The sequence below is a fragment of the Ornithodoros turicata genome, chromosome 1, assembly GCF_037126465.1.
Source record: "Ornithodoros turicata isolate Travis chromosome 1, ASM3712646v1, whole genome shotgun sequence".
Lineage (NCBI taxonomy): Eukaryota > Metazoa > Arthropoda > Arachnida > Ixodida > Argasidae > Ornithodoros > Ornithodoros turicata.
The window spans coordinates 117,684,016-117,701,518 of NC_088201.1; the positions used below are offsets into that span (position 1 = coordinate 117,684,016).

At 46.1% G+C, this 17,503-nt stretch overlaps 1 protein-coding gene across 1 annotated transcript in view; it reads left to right on the forward strand.

Annotated features, from left to right (window-relative positions):
- The window catches only part of LOC135378558 (venom metalloproteinase BumaMPs1-like), a 95,220-nt gene that overhangs the window by 16,991 nt on the left and 60,726 nt on the right, over positions 1–17,503 (forward strand). The window contains exon 3 of the mRNA XM_064611606.1: positions 11,185–11,277. Within this exon, the coding sequence (XP_064467676.1) occupies positions 11,185–11,277 (93 nt within the window). The remainder of the gene's footprint in view (positions 1–11,184; positions 11,278–17,503) is intronic.

Consider the following 17,503-nt stretch of genomic DNA (forward strand, 5'->3'; position numbering starts at 1 on the left):
GCCATCTCGACAGCAGGGACTTCAGCATAGAGAAAGTCTTAGGCGTATGGGACGCTAACCACAGGGACGCGGCCTTCAATGCTCTTGTCAATTTCATTGTGAAATCTGGACTAGAAACTCTATACTAGACGGAGCGTGGACATTACTATGATCCTTGATGTGAACGGCGCGCTCGGTCCTGCGTTGTCGCGGTCGAGACGCTCACCCCGGTGAACTTTTGCGGTGCGCTCGCACATTCTGTGGTGCAATCGTACCGTTTCCTTTCTTTTTTCTTTTCTGCTTTGGGGTGTGCCGTCTTTCTTTTTTGGGGGGGTAGCAGAATTCGCTTGCGCGAATTCAACCTCCCCTTGTTATTTTACCAACCACCACCACCAGAAAGCAGATGAAGTCAGCGCAATATGCCACAAAACCAAGGAAACTATCTCTCTACGACTGCATTACATTGAAGTTGTTTTACAAAATTGCAAGTTCAGTTCAGCGCACAATGAGTCGGGAAACAAGCTCGCAGCAATGCTTTCAATCAAGTGTGTCGCAGTATTCCTCACTGTATCATGACGAGACCGTGGACCTACATCAGACGCTACTTGCACGCAGTAGTATAACATTCATATTTATTTATTTATTTATTTCGAGAACCCCAAGGGTCCGGAGGACATTACATGGGGGGTGGGAACTGGAGCGTAAGATACATTTACAGCAACTTGATAGAAACAAACAAGCAAGCAAAAAAGAACAACACAGTTAGCAGTAAGTAAACAGGAAAATAAAGAAACGACGACAGTACAAACTTATATGAAAACAAGTATTAAAGCGTGAAACAGGGAGTTTGTTCACATAAGTACAGATAATTAACAAGTATGATAAGGGGGAGGTGAAAAATTTCATAGCAACTGACATACAAGCGTGGTGGTCTTGTGGGTGGAGTGAACGGGAGACGGTGTTACAAAATACTGTGTGCTAGATAATAGTTGCGGGAGGTGATGGGACGTTGTTCCATTCGATGGCAGTTGAACAAAAGAATGATCTGGATAATGCATTGGTATTACAATGGAAGCGTGTGACCTTATTAGTGTGGTCGATGCGAGGAAAAATGACACTTGGGCAGGTGATGGGCGATTGGTGCGGTGGCAAGATGAAAAAGAACCAATGGAAGAGGGCTAACTTGGCAAGACGGCTACGATGTTCGAGTGAGTCGAGATTAAGATTAGATTTTGATGCAGTTACAGAGGTATCGAATTAGTAGTCGTTGGAAATGAAACGGGCAGCGCGATTGCCCGATATTGTCTGAGTGGAGAAAGATGTCATGAACAAAACTGGCTACTTGAGTTTCACACGAAAAGAGGTTTTGAAACCCGTGCTGCAAGGGATAGAAGAAGCATTTTTCTTCAAGGTACTTAACTACGTTGGTGTATGCGTTTGAGAATTTTACATACTGTAGAAGTGAGTGAAATGGGGCGGTAGTTATTAACGATGTGGCAGCTGCCTGGTTTGTGAATAGGGACAATCTTCGCTGTCTTCCAGTCCTGCGGTAAAGCAGAATCTTGGAGTGACTGAGTAAATATGAAACGTAGAATCTTGCTGGAAATAGATCTCATGTTGTATAGAACCTTCGGGTTAATAGAGTCTGGACCAGCACTTGACGAAAGCTTAAATGACCCAATGATTTTACAAATGCCATGAGTGCTGATATGAATGGGGACCATAGGTGAGGAGGCCATTACTGATAATGGAGTTTGAGTGTACCCGTTATCTGTGTTGAAAACGGATGACAACAAGGAAGCGAAAGCGTTGGCGCAGTCGGCGGCGGCGGGTGTCAGTTAGACTGATAAGGTGGGATTTTGGTGGAGATGAAATTTTCCAAAATTGTTTTGGTTTATTCGTCAAGAGAGACGGGAGGTCGATGGTAAAAAACTTATGTTTCACTTCCTTGATCGAGCGCCTGTATTCCCGTTCACAGTGGTGAAATTTAGCCCATGATACGTCGTCGCCAAGACGCTTTGCCTTCCTGAATAACGCTTTTTCTTGGTTAGCAAGATTTTAAAACTTTTCGTGAACCAAGGATTGTGATCATAAGATTTCACTCTTATCTTTGGAACATTGTACTTGGTAAGGTAGTTTATGATGTCACGAAAGAGGGACCAGTTATCCTCAATGGAGTGAGGCAAGGTGCCATGAAATGAATGTTCATACAGAGCTTCAAGACCCTCGTTGATGGCTTGGAAGTTTGCTCGAGCATAGTCGTATATGGTTTTATCGTTGAATTTATGAACATTTGGGCGACTTGAAGAGATATCTTAGAAAATGGCCTTGTGGTCACTGAGACCATCAGTGACATGCAAAGAAGTGATGTGCTCAGGATGGGAGGTTAAACCAAGTCAAGGGTTGACTGCGTGGCATGAGTTATTCGGGCAGGATGTGGAACGACATGCGATAGATTAAATGTAAGGCATATATCCGCAAACAGTGTCTCTTGTGACCTCCGGGAAAGATTGCCGTGGAGCAAGTCCCAATTTATTGACCGTATATGTACCAGCGTATATTGAAGGTGTATACAGTCGACCCCCGTTTATCCGGACTTCATTTATCCGGATCCCCCGATATCCGGACAAAAAGCATGGGAACGGATTTTCCTCCATGTATTTTGTTCTCGTTTATCCGGACTTCAGCTTCCGGACTCGGACAAGAATTGCAGGGAACGAACGTCGAAAATTCTTGTAATCCAGCTTCAGTTATCCGGACTACCGTTAGTAAGAGGAGACGCTGACCCCGCTTTGTCACCCTTTTTGTTGTGTTGGGGTTATTCCCGTTACACGTCAACGACAAACATACTGCGAAGGGGAGACAACCGTGCACGATGACCCCCTTTTCTATTTGTGTGCGTTGGGTCACGTTGACCAGTCAAGTCATTTGGGAATATCTCGAGCAACAGTCCGGTTCCAGAGGGGGGAAACTCAAACCCGACGGATGTCGCCTGATCGCCCGCCCTGTGCGAATCAGCTTCGCTAGCAAGGCAGTGAGATGCAAGAGGAAGAAGGACAACCCCCACCTGAAGTTGCCGGACATTCAACAGTGGGCAAAGTCTGAACTTGGTCTCGACATTCCGAAGTCAACGATGGCGGATATACTCAGCCGTTCGGACAAATGGCTTAGCGCAGACAAAGAAAACGTGAACGCCGTGCGGGACCGTTCTGGACGTGAATGAAATGTGAAGAAAGCCCTTCTAACATGGTTCGGAGATCTTCGTTCTCGTGGGGCACTGGTTAACGACACGATGCCTATTGAGAAAGCAAAGATTTTTTTTTGACTACGTTGACGTTGATAAGGATGATGACACGTGTGCAGCTATGACTGATGACGGTGTGATTGCCGCTGGGGCCTCCGATGATGTGCAGCAAGACGGTGCCAATGACGCCAGTGAGAAAGAAGGCCCGGTTGAGGAAGAAGCCCCCGTTGTGACCGTTGAACATACGAGATCGGCATTAAGGACTGCACTGACATTTTTCGAGCAGCGCAACAACGTGGCTCTAATCTATGCAATTAGCAAAAGTTTGCAGGAACTGAGTGTTTACACTATTATGAAACAGCTGTCATTGACGAGCTTTCTGTGTTTTACCTTGCTCTGTAGGACGCTTTTATTCGGTCGTTTCATTTATCCGGATGCCCCGGTATCCGGACGATTTCGTCGGGAACGGCACCGTCCGGATAAACGGGGGTCGACTGTATTACTGTATATGTATCAGGGCAGATTTCAAGCTTCCTGAGCGCGCACAGACGGTGATCTCAGTTGTCTCGCGACGTAACAGACGGAGAAAGACACCGGCTGTCACACAAACAGACATCCCGAAGGCTATGCCCATCTTTGTTGATGCACCCACGAATCCACAGGAAGACTGCCGAAGCTCTCCCACTCGTACTAAGTACCTGTAGCTTGAACTACAAACAGTTTGGTGCACACTCCACAAAACGAGAACAGCTGATTGCTGATTTCATGGGCGCGGCCATGCGAGCCTTGAAGGACAGTCCAACAGAGGAGCAATTTTAGGTAAGTTCGAGCGTGGCGCCAGTCGTCGGTGCAACAATTTCCAGAGTGAACCGTGCGCTCGATCAGCTCAGATAACGCTTTTTTCATTCTTTTTCTTTTTAGCATTATTTATCATTATTGTTGATTCATTTCCAATTCTAATTCCAATTCCAGCTCAACCGCTCAGCGCGCTGACACTAGTGCAACGTAGAGTCAATAAATCCTTCGCTTCCTCGCTTCCTTAAGGAGAAGAGTACTTGAAGTATATTCGCGTTGTGTGATTCCTTTTTCCCTCTCTACGTTGCAGAAACATACGGTTTCTGAGCCAAGACAATCTAGTTGCGAGCGCAACTGACATACAAAAGTATCCCGTACCGTGAAGACCACCACCTCAAATGTGGTTGCCACGGTTTCGGTTTTGGCCCATTTGCATAGTGAAAATTCAGGGATTGATATTTAAATACACGTAGGTGTTTCAAAATTTTTAAACGTGGATTTTAACTAGGACAGTCTCTCATATCGGTATCTGGCTTTTGTTCAAGACGTCCTTACTAGAGTTAATTAATGAATTTAATTGACTAGTCATCCTTATTAGTCATTAGTCTCTCTTGGAAAAGATACGCGCCCGTAGAACTCAACTGTGAAAATGACGTGCTCTCGTGACTTTTTTATAAAAGTTTGTCCAAGCTGAAACACACGCATACAAAATAAACGGGGTGCCACAAACGCATACTTCGTGGTCGTAGCCATTTTTAATAGAGATTTTTTAAAATAAAACAACTAGGACTACGTGTACATTAGTTTCGCAATTACGCGTACGCGAGTGGAGGAAAACCTTATCTGCAAGGTATTTTGGCATTATAATTTGCATAATTCACTAAGATGTATTTTTTTTATGAAGCTGTTTTTCTTTCTTTCGAGAAACAGAAAGAGCAGAATTGCTGGCAATCGGTTTAGATATGAGATGAATCCTTCATCTACATGCTTTAAATTATTATCCAGAGAGGTGATATTTGTTTTAGTGCACCGTTTCAGATTTTCCATTATGGAGATACGTCGCTCGCACTAACTCGGAAGTCGGCAAGGGGCAGCGAGCCCTAACCTAACCTAACCTAACCTAACCCAACCTAACCTAACCTGAAGGAGAGCACTGCTGGACATGGAGTTAGAGATTGAGATGTACGACATTTTCAAAGAGGTCCTCGGAGGGAAAATTCGGGGGGGGGGGGGGGGGGCAGAGCCAGCACCGTGAAAGAGGAGCGGTGGACTGTTCCCCCTGCCCCCCCACATTCCGATTTATACCGAAACTAAACAGGAGCCGCGTTCCAAGCTAGGGTTCCGCAACCAACCGACAACAGTAAAAAACAATAAAGAAAAAAGAAAAAAAACAAGAAAGAAAAAAAGAGGAAGGAAGCACCAAAAAGGTATATTCGCTTGAACCGCAACGGGTCAAAAAACATTGCAAACTCGTTTTTCTTATGCCGGTCATCGGCATTTTTAGCAGCCTTTCTGAACCGTGATGTGGATTACAGGCCCAAATAATGACAAACGAGCAAGCAAGCATCCTCGCTGCTCACTTTTTGGTCACTTTACGTCGTTTGAAGTGCAAATTGTTGCACCTACCACTAGAGCCACATTCGCGTTCAAATTGCTCCTCTGTTGAACTGTCCTTGTCGGCTCGCATGGCCGCGCCCATGAAATCGGCAATGAGCTGTTATCGTGTTCTGGAGTGTACATCAAACTGTTCACAGTTCAAGGTACAGATACTTAATCCGAGTGGGAAAGCCTCGGCGGTCTTCCTGTGGATTCCTGGGTGCATCAACGAAGATGGGCATAGTTTTCGGGATGGCTGTGTGTTCGACAGCTGATATCTGTGCGCTGAACTAACTTCTATTTTTAAAAAACAACTTCAATATAGTGCAGTTGTAGCGTGATAGTTCCCTTGGTTTTGTCGCATATTGGGTTCACTTCATCTGCTTTTTCCTTTCGCCAAGTGGCGTAACCCCCGCTTTGACTATTGCGGCCTCCCTAAGGCTTATGTGTCAGTTTTGGAAACACTGATATTGTTACATGTGACACATTGTAGTGTACTGCAGCCAGCTTCACTGTTTGACTGATAATTTGCACGGTTACTTCTTTAATATTATTTGGCTTACTTTCATCTGATACTGTACCATTAAATAGGATAGGAATCCATTATGGTTTAGAATTATTTTTCCTTTGCAATGTTCTCACACTGATCTTGGTGACAAGTTGTCTCTCATTAAATTCCTTTTGGGTTGTATTTCACGCTGCTTACAGCATAATGTGAGAAAATGTATGCTTCACATGTTCTCAGCATCCTCTACAGCAACTGCTCCTGGGCTTAAACTCCAGAAACTACACACGAAAAAAAAAAACCTGTAGAACAGACGACACACCAAAAAAGGACACGACAAAATGATTGGGACTGTGTTATGCTATACTTTTTTTGTGTGTGTGTGTGTCTCTGGTTCTGCATTTTTGTGAACATGTGCCATGTTGCCGGCACCGTTGCCCTCGTCACAAAAACACCCTCAGACATAAAAATGCAGACAAAAAAGTAGAGAACTCCAACTTAACATAACAAGAGAGAACAAAGATGGGGACACAGGAAGGTTCTAGAGTCTTGGCACATACGCAGTGACCCCTCGGTTTGTAACAAAAACCGTGGCCCCTCCCCGAAAAATACTCCCATCTCCTTAAATAATGACCGGTTGTGTAATCGCTCATTCAGTTTGGCACGATGATGTCCGTTGCATCACGGATGAAAAGTCTGAGTAAACCTTGTTATTTTGTTATGTTATGTCGGAGTTCTCTACTTCATTGTCTAGTTATGTCGTCTCCCGGCTTTTGGAGTATTTTTGCATAAAGATGCAGGTTGTGAGAGGCACAAAAACACTGCTTACATTGCTAACCTGTCTATCACAAGACATGTGAAAGGATTGCCAAATTAAAATTCAATAATACAAAAATGATTCTGAAATACATAATTCCAATAGAAGGGAGAGTAAGCATTGGAATAACAGGTAAAGGTAAAGCACTGAAGTGTTGGCATTCTTCTGATGTGTATGATATACTGCTCTATTTAACCCATGACATATATGTCGTCAAACATTAACTTCTTGCATTCAACATCAAGATGCTGTACCTATTCCATCTAAGCGACTCGTCTCTACACGGACACGTGGCACACCATTTTGGCACAAAGATTTGATATCTCTGCTTGTTGCACATATCAAGCAAATACTGTGCCAAAATTGTGTTACCTACATGGCATGCTGCATCTGCTGAGATACGGGAGAAACACCCCTGAAGCGATTAAAGGAAGTGCATACGAGTACATATGCTTTGCAAAGTTGTTCCAAAGTTCCAAGTAGTTGTTACAAAGTATGTTCGTGTTGAATTGGCAAAGCATTAGTCATCTCATAACAGAAACTAGTGAGAAATGCGAAGCCGCAAGCACTGTTGCATGGCCATGTTCACAATGGGCAATGACACTTTTCACTTTGCGTACCGCGGACTGACTATGCTCAATGAGTGGTTTGCAGTGTTTATGATTGATGTAGGCCATGGCAACTACGGATGAACTTTGGAGAGTGTGCAATGATATCTTTTGTGAACGAGACAAACCTCAATATATTCCCACGCAATTTTGATCCTACAATTAATTGAGTTGAGGGTTTCAGATATTTAGGTGTGCACCTCTCTTCCGATATTTAGTGGAGATCACACAGTAGTTACGCATCCTCTAAGCCTCTTTAAAAAAATGTCTTCTTGAAGTGGACACGAAAACTGCCTTTCGCAGACAGTACGCTGCTGGCATACAAAACCGTTGTATAAAGTGCCTTAGAAACGGTACAAATGACATCATACTGTTCATCATAAAAACAAATGACATCGCACTGTTCAACAGAGCCACCAATTTGGTACAGCTGAGCTACGCTCAAAGCTAGGGGAGACGAGTTCGCATCAAAAAGGCACGGTCTTGAGGGGATTACGGCGGTCTCTGAGAGAGCACGCGACTTTCGGTCCTACTTTTCTTTCAAGAGGAGGCAGGCAAGAGGAGGAGTGTTTCGGTATCAGTCTGTCTATCAATGTCATGATGACATTTATATTGTGTTGAGTTTCTTACGTGCTGTTCGGGACATGTATGTAGGTAGGTATGCCAGGAAATTTTTTTATTATTAACCTTCTTTGTAGTTTGAATCCCTCGAAAAACCATTGCACAGCACCAGAACACAAAGGCTACATAATGACCCAGTTTCACCAACCTTTTCAGCGTCTGAACTTAGATGAACGGTCATTAAGCTATCTGCTTCACTAAAGGAGTTATTACTGAAGTACTCACCACATCACCGATGAAAAAAAAGAAGTGTCTGTTACGTTCAAGAATTGGCAACCCTTGATATTGGTTCAGTTCACCAGAGTTGGTGAAACCGGGCCTATGGAAGTCACCGAAACATTCATCATATCACAAACCAAAGTTTGTAAAAAGAATTGAGTGCTAGCATGAAGTTTTGGCAATTGTGAGTAGCATTTGAACTGCTGCCTATGTAACTGCGGCATAATTACGAGTAATTCAGAAAAAGTAGTACAAAATTTGAGGGTGCTCTACTCTATCTTCATCTGCATGGTACTAAAAACTGTGATGATTCCAAGTGCTCATCCTCTTGTCCCAGATTCTGCAGCAGATTTATCAGCCATTTGTGTTCCCGTTCGTGGTACTGTGGCAAACTAGCCACTCCACCCACACCCATTCCTAGGTTACACATAATATGTAGTTGAAGTGTATACGAAGAGGGGAGTCAAGTCCTGTAGATCGCATAAACATCATACAGAGACCGACACTGAAGATTTTTGTTTAAGTTTAATTTGTAGAAGCTTTCGCGTGGAGGTCCACGCAAAAGCTTCTACAAATTAAACTTAAACAAAAATCTTCAGTGTCGCTTTCTGTATGTTGTTTATGTAACATGTAGTTATAAAAGTGGTTTAAACTACCTCGCGGAAGTTGCAGATGTTGTTCATCAACTTTATTTTGAGATGGACAGGGAGTTTCATTGCCTGGGGCGATACTCTACCCCATAGCTGCTTGTGGTGTGAGGAAGGAAATAATGTCCCATGGAGTCCAAAATTGCCAAAAGAGCTTTGAGAGCAGGCATTCGTGGGCTCGATTTAGCCATAAGCCAAGCAATTTTATCTGAAAATGGCAGTTTGGAAAGCTTGGTAGTGTGGTCTTCGACAGAACTGCAGTGACAGTATCTGAGAGAGTCAACTTGCCTCAGATGGTAATGACACTGAGCTGTAAATGCCCCATTGAGTCACTGTCCATGAGTCACAGTGCACCATCTTGGCGAGAAGTGTTTTGTGGCATCTAAAAACCAAGCCCTGGGTCAACATTGCTCAGTATAGACGGGAGGAAAATGTTAGTTGTCCATTGACAGGAAGACTATTTATACAATCCATTGATGTGTTGGTGAACGACATCTGCTGTCTACATGACCACTAACAGTCCTTTGCTATCTTTCACTGTGATTTAATTAAACACCTCCCTCATGTGACGGTGTTCCCGGCACAGTTTTACCTTGCTGAACTACTTTTCGCGGCTCTTATCAAACATAACATTAGCGGTTCTTCGTAGGCTGAGGCCGAGGAACGCAAGAGAGGTTTACATGATGCTTGTGTGATTACCGTCGTGACAAATGGTCGACACAGCAGTTTTGCGGTACGTTTTATATGTTGCTCATCCTGGACATTTTTCGCTACCCGATCTCCTGTCCAAAACAGCTACGACTGCATCAATGTCACTTCACCTATAAATTCCTTCATCAGTTGCATGCGCGTGTCAGCACACCAAGTCATTACACGTCTGAAGAATAAATACCTGACGAAATCGGCAGAAGAAACATATGCTTTATTAGAGCTTGCAGTGATTATCCTTTTTATGCAGCACATCCCGCAACACAATACAGCCCGGTCGTTATTCCATTTTCTCAAATAGCCTCGTCCTCAATGGTAGCCGAACGGCCGAACCGCTGAAGCGTGGTTTTCCTAGTATTCATACGCGTAGTTATTTACGCCTGTAACTTAATTAAATTATTGAATAATTGAGAGATACATGCTGAATACGACACAGAATTGCATAAAGACTTGTTATTCTGGAGTGTGACCCTGTTAAACACTGGTTTTCTCACGTAAAACCATGCTTAACACTGGACTGCATAGACCCATTGTGATTTATTTTGACAGCTTGGATTTCAAAGGATTGGAATTTGAAGGGTGGATTTCTTAGCGTGGATTTCAAAAGTTTTATTATTAATAGTGGGTAACAGGGTACACCCACAATGGCAGTTCAACATTGAGTGCCACCGCGCTGCAACAGTTCTAGTGATTAAAAGAACGAAAAACCGTGATACACAGGGACATGTAGACAAACACGAAGAAGTTCTCCGGTTCCCCGTGTCTCTCGGTTTTTTGGTCCTTTTAATCACCATGCACCTGTTATTCTCCGCCCTCTCCCTTTTGTCGAGCAGCTCTAGTGAATGGAAGGATCCTAAGTATAGCATCTCGTTCGAGGTGTAACCAGAACCCGTTCAGCCTGCAAGGCCATGGCGCCAGAAGTACCACCGCAAGGAACTAAAGAAACAGAACAGTGAAGTAATTAACTACATGTAATTAGATTATTGCGGGTAACTACTCCTGAAGTAATTAATTGTTGTACCTAAATAAATAGTTTCCAATAGATGTAAATGTGCCTTAAATGCCTTTTTAAATAAATGTTGTACCTAAAGTGTTTTCAAAACAAGCAACTGTAAGTTAATTACATTTTGTCTATAATTTGCGCTCGAGTGACCGTTGCTCACTGCCGCGGTCTGAACAAGTGCATGTACATTTCTGTCTGTGCCACATTGCCTCTCCACAAACGTTGATGCAAACTGCAATTAGCGTTTTGCATTTTTGTTGTAGGAGCTAAGATCGCATTCCCCCCGCGCATTGCCCTGCTTCCTACCAGCCATATATCTCAACAGGAATGCGTGTAAAGTACCGATGTAATCTTTTATGCATGGACCTCTAAGTTTCCTGTCATGCAAGTGCTTAGCAATACAGTTTCGTCAAATCCGTACAACTACCCTGTCCACTTGCAGGTTGATGTCAGAAGCATTGAAGACAACCTCTATCATGACCCGGACACGATGTCGGCCGTGATAATGGAAAGATCGGACGCTGGGGTCCACATGGTAAATAACCACATCTGAATTTTGCACACCACTTTGAGATCAGTGTCTTGCACTTATTCATTAAAAACCTGTCTGCATGAGTAACGCAGGCATAAAACGTCAAATCTAAACGAAAAGAGGTGACTCAATAAATACTGGACAAGCTCAAAGCTTACTACGAGCTTAAAAAGTGGAGTATACAACATTGCATCAAGTATTCGTTAAAGGGGAGAGTGGAAAACAGCTTCTTCATAGGAATAGACGGATGTGCATAACCTAAAGGAAAATTCATTGTACGTTCAAAACATTAGAACCGACAGGTTTTCTTCCCACCACGGAATTAGAAATTACATACCCCGGTGTTTCGCATGCCCTTCTGAGATATTGAGAGATAAAGTGGGGAACTGGTGTACCGAAGAGGGGAGCAAACAATTCGGGGGTGACGTTTCGAGCGAAGGCTGTTCTTCAGACTAGATGGACGGAATGTGGACGACATCGGGAAACATGTTGTATATATCGCCCAGCCCGCTAGGGGGCTATCACGAGATCCGTGTCAGAGGGCGGCATTGTACAACACGTGCCGAGAACCTAGAATCCTAAAATGAGTCCTTCATTTAGGCCTCAGGGATGAGTCGAGTTGACGTGGTAGATAAGGCGGCTTTCTTCCCGTTTACGGGAATTAGAATTGTTGAAGCCGGAACGAAGAACGATAGCTCGGGCGTTATCAGCACTGTGGGTCGAACTGGAAAAATGATTGGAAATCAGAGTCATTTGGTGGTTGCTAATGTTATCAGATTGTTGTAAAAGTATTAAGCGGCGGTGTTCGCGTAGTTTCCTCTCGGTTTCTTCGATATTGAAGATTTGGGCAGATAGAACAAAATATTGCGTATATTATATTCGCTGACTTGCGTGTGTAGTGGCCGGACGTGTGGATATACCGACCATTGGAGCCCTGAAGGCGATAGTTGGGTCCGACATAGGCACAGGTTAAGCACCGTGGTCCCTGGCAAGGAAAAGTCCCGTTTTCTAATTCGTCATCTTTTTGGATGCGGCTGCGGACAAGAAGAGTTCTCAGGTTTGGAGGGCGTCTGTAGGAAATTGTCGTGCCAGTGGAGAGCTGTCCGGAATTGAAGAGGTCCTCCGAGCCGGACTTGATTTGTCGCATCAAGTTATAGATGGCTGGGTGATACTCAACTGTTAAAGGCAATGAGGATTTTTTGTTGGAGGACGCTGGGATAAGTGTAGCCGACCTGGGGATAGCCGCAACACGGGCGGCGGCCCTCTCAAGGAGGAACAAGGGGTAACCACGGGAGGTGAAGAAATCTTTCATTTTGCAAGTTGATTTAGAAAATCTGAATCTTCACTACAAATGCGGCGCAGCCGTAAGAATTGTGAGAAGGGAATAGAATCCATGACATATCTGGGGGTGGCAGGAGGAATAGGATAAGTATCTGTGAGAGTCCGTTTCTTTGTAAAAGATGCTTGTTCGCAATTTTGAAGGTCTAACGGATATGGTGAGATCTAAAAAGTTTAAGGCGTCGTGCGAAGAGGCAGACGTGAACTTGATCGCCGGGTGAAAATTGCTGAAAGCGTCGATGAACTCTTAGAGTTCCGAAGAGGAGAGCGTGGTAGTAAAACCAAAGTCGTCTATATAGCGTTTAAAGAATTCCGGTTTGGGTTTACCGTACTTGGCAAAGAAACGTTCTTTTATAAAGCCCATAAATAGGTTGGCGAAGGAGGGCCCCATTTCGGTTCCCATGTCCACACCACATTTTTGGTTATAAAAGTGTTCGTTGAATTCAAAAGTATTAAGGGTAAGTACCAACTCGGCAAGACGAAGTGGGGTGTGCGTTGGTGGATGTAAAGTCAATCGGCGGTCCAAGAAGTGGCGCAAAGCCAACAAGCCGTCTGTGTGCGGTATGACCGCGTAAAGGGAAATTGCATCCATTGTGAAGAGTATACACCTGCCAGAGTGGTTAACGAGGGATAGCTGTTGAAGAACATTGGTGGTGTCTTTTGTGTAGGAGGGTAACCCATGAACGAGGGGTTGCAATATAGAGTCCACATATGCCGAAAGGAGTTTGGTCGGGCAAGTGAGTGCGGAAACAATGGGACGTCCAGGGCAGTCGCGTTTGTTTATCTTCGGGAGGAGGTAGAAAGAGGATGCTTTGGCATTCTCGACGATAAGGCTTTTCGCCTCACTAGGCAAAGTACCGCTCGATATTTCAGAAGTGATGACCTGGTTAAGAGTGTGTTGGTGCTGGGTTGTGGGGTCCTCATCAAGTTTTTCGTAGTACCTAGTGTCGGACTGTTGTCTCTCTGCTTCGGCAACGTATAAGTCTCGGCGCCATACCACAACGGCTCCACCTTTGTCGACTGGTTTGATAATGATGTCGTCCCTGGATCTTAGTTCCCCGAGGGCGGTGAGTTCCAAGGGGTTCAGGTTAGTAAAGGAGGTGCAGAGCTTAGGCATGTTTCTTGAAAGTAAGCTGCGTGTGCCCTTTATGAATTCTTCTACTAGAGAAAACTTCTGTGGTGGAGGGGTCCAATTTGAACAGCGAGGATTAAGCTTGTCAAAAATAGTTTGGGGTTTAGACATCGGATTATTTAGAAAGTGGGCGTCGAGCAACAGTCGGCGGAAAAACCGTTCCGAATCATTGGGCAAGGAGACTTCGTCAGGAGGCCTGCGAGAAGAAGGAGCAAAGGACAGGGCCTTGGATAAAAGCGAACTTTGGGGCTCACTGAGGGGAAGATTGGGAGGAATCGTGTACACGGTTGTGGTAAGAGGGTGCGGTGAACAAGTGGGGCAGAAAAGTCTTCAATTTCTTCTCCTTTCTGCGTTGAACATCCGCGTAGAGCTCGTGGTTGAGTTCCCGAACTTTGTTAATAATGGTAGGGTAAGGATTTGGGGATGACGTACAAGTAAAGTCCTTCAAACGCATTTTGAGGAAATTGAGGTGCTCACGTAACTTGTGAAGATTATGGTCGTGGTGTTTTAGGTGAGCTTCCATTAGATCTAGGGAAGCCCTATGGTGTACATGTTGCACCTCGGATTCAAGGGAGGGAACACGGATATTTGAATGGAACTTTAAACGAAAGCCACTGGGGGCGACGTTTCGGAGACACCGCTTAAGGAACACGATTTGACTGGAGCACATCGTAACTTTGAAGGTTGTATTGAGTACGTCTAAAACGCAGCGGAAAGCAAAGCGTCGCTCGGAGGCCGGGGCGAGTGAAATAGGATGGTAACGGGGATTAAGAAGAGTATTTAAGAATATTAGAAACACCGCTCTTAAATGAACGGGAGTAGGACTTACATGGGGCATGTGGGGCATGGTGGCAGAGGAGTGCAGGAGAACGAAAAACCAAAAGGGCTGCCAGGCACACGTACACAGAGAGAGAAAAAGCGGGGAACTGGTGTACCGAAGAGGGGGGCAGAGGGGAGCTTCTGAGATATTGCTGTGAACAGCGCCTGTATCTTCTACATTTCATCTTTTATGACTTCGGAATGGTGTTTAAAAAAAAAGTAAAAAGAAAGGTGAGCGTTTGTCGTGTTTTACCGCTGTTACTTAAGAGTAATCAGACGTGGCCTATCGTCACCGTGGTTGCAGAACAACTGCACGTTTATTGTGCCATATACACGAGCGGGGTGCCCCGCCCCTCGTCCTCTTTCTTAACATCCTCCGCGGGCCGCCGGTCGCTCCACGTCCCCTTCTAGGCGGTGTAGCAACTGGACTGGACGGTGGAGGACAGTTCTGTTGGCGAGCGCGACCGCGCAGGCACGAACGACGCCGTCGCGCCCGGGAAAGGCTTGTGTGACGCGGCCGAGTTTCCACATCAGGGGGGGGCCCTTTATCGTGGATGACCACCACATCACCGACTTGTAGCTGTGACTCCGGCTTATGCCGTGTCATGTGCGCCGATCTTAGCTGAAGGAGATACTCCTTTCGCCATCTACTCCAAAACTGCGAGCGGTGCCGCCTTTGGACCTTCAGATACTGCCGGAGTCCCTTGGCACTCGGTGGCGGGGTGACTTCGCCCGGCGTTGGGAGGAGCGTCAGGTGTTTTCCTACGAGGAAGTCCGCCGGTGTCAAAGGGTTCAGGTCTTCGGTCTCGGACGTGACGTAAGTGAGTGGCCGGCAGTTCACTATGCACTCAGCTTCGCAGAGGGCGGTGGTGAGTTCTTCGAAGGTAAGGCGCTGCCTTCCCAGACACCGTTTCAGGGCGTCCTTGACGGAGCGGACCATCCTTTCCCACCACCCACCCCACCAAGGTGCTCTCTCCACAATGAATTTCCACTGGATGCGGTAGGTAGCGGCGAAATTCAGTACATCTTCGGAGGAGAGCAGACGAGACACCTGATGAAAGGTGCGGGCATTGTCGGACATCATGAGGGATGGCACGCCGCGTCTGGAAGTGAAACGCCGGAAGGCACTGAGGAAGTGTTGCGTGGACATTCCGGTCGCTAACTCGAGGTGCACCGCACGTGTGACGCCGCAGGTGAAAAGGACTATGTACGCCTTTCGCTGCTTGCCGTCTTCGTGCACGTACAAAGGGCCCGCGAAGTCCACGCCCACCACATCAAATGGGTTCGTGGGAGTAACTCTTTCACGCGGGAGAGGAGCAACCGGTGCAGTCTGTGAGGACAGCCGTCGACGCCTACACTGTAGGCACGTTTGGAGCACGCGGCGAACAGTCTGCCGGCCCTTGACAATCCAGTATTTCAGCCGCAGTTCGCAGAGGGTGTCTCGCACTCCGGTGTGGTGGAGACGCCGGTGGACGTCAAGGACAAGCAACTCTGTGAGACGGTGCTTGGCCGGGAGAAGTAGGGGATGCCGAGTCCGGAAGAAGCGAGTTTGCGTCCATGTATGGGTTCAGAGTCAAAAGAGCAGACGAACGGGAGATGGGTCGCGCCGCCTGAAGGTCAACGACATCTGCGCCAAAGCATTCTAGTTGAGTGCCGCGGACCCATAGAAGCTCTGCCGAATGCAGTTCTTGTGCAGAGATGGGCCCGGTTAGCCTTGATCCAGGTCTCCGCGAGTTGTTGACATATCTGAGCACGTATGCTGTCACTCTAAGCACGCGGCTGAGTAGACTGTAGTCCTCTAACCGGATGATGGGGTCACCATGGTGGATCGCTACTGGACAGCACGTCTCTTCCGTCCGAGAGGATGATGGGGTGCGGTTCGATATTGGTTCGAGAGGCGGGTCGACACTACCAGACAACCATGGGGGTCCAACCCACCACAGCTCGCTGCTGTCTGAGGAAGCTGAGGGTTTCATTATGGATGTTAAATACCTGAACGTGGATGTGTTATGTTTTTTGTGTGTGTGTGTGTGTGCATATGTGTGCAGTGTGTGCAGCGTGCGAGTGCGCGCTCGCTCATATGCGTTAGTTCAGTGTATGAAAACCAAGACCGAAACACTTTCTTGCTGCAGAATACGGATGACATAATGATCTTTAGTCTAATGACCCAGGCCAAGAGACACGTGGCAAGGTGGAGCTAACTTATGTGTTTGCAGCGGACACAAGAAACACTTACTGATTTGTTTAGAAACCGCTTAGGAACGCACCCAATTCCTGAACAAACCCTGAGGACAGGTTGTAGTCACGTGACAATATTGCACCACGTGATCGAATGAGTATGTCAGACCTGAGTAGCTTTTGGAACGGTGCAGTGGATCGAGATGCCCAGCTTATCAGCGCGATTACGGCTGGCAAACCCGCTGGCTGGATTTCGACCCGGTCATCAGGGACAACCTTAAGCCGCACTGGGCAGAGCTTTTCATCGTAGCTGGTAGACGTATGAAGATAGCTTTCACTGAACATTTAAATGAGCTTCGTTATCGAATGCTCACAATTAACAAGAACAATAACTTCATTACGGGATGATGGCTGGGGAGTTTCATCGCCAGGAGCGATACTCTACCCCATTGCTGATGGTTTAGAATGAAATAATGAGCCCCTTCACAATAAGGATCGAAGTCCTGTGGTGTCCAGAAAGGTGAAGAGAGCCTTGAGGGCAGAGGGTTGGTGTGCCGGATGTAGCCAGGGACCAAGCAATTTTGTGAGAAAGGGCAGGAGTCTAGCTGGTTGAGGGATGCGGAGAGTACGGTTCGGGAAGGTAGGTAGTGTGGCCAATGGAGAATAATTTGCTCTAGATCTTCAACAGCACCGCAGTGGCTGCAGTGGGGAGAGGCAACGTCTCAAGCGGTAGCGCCACTGTGCTGTGAAGGCCACGTCGAG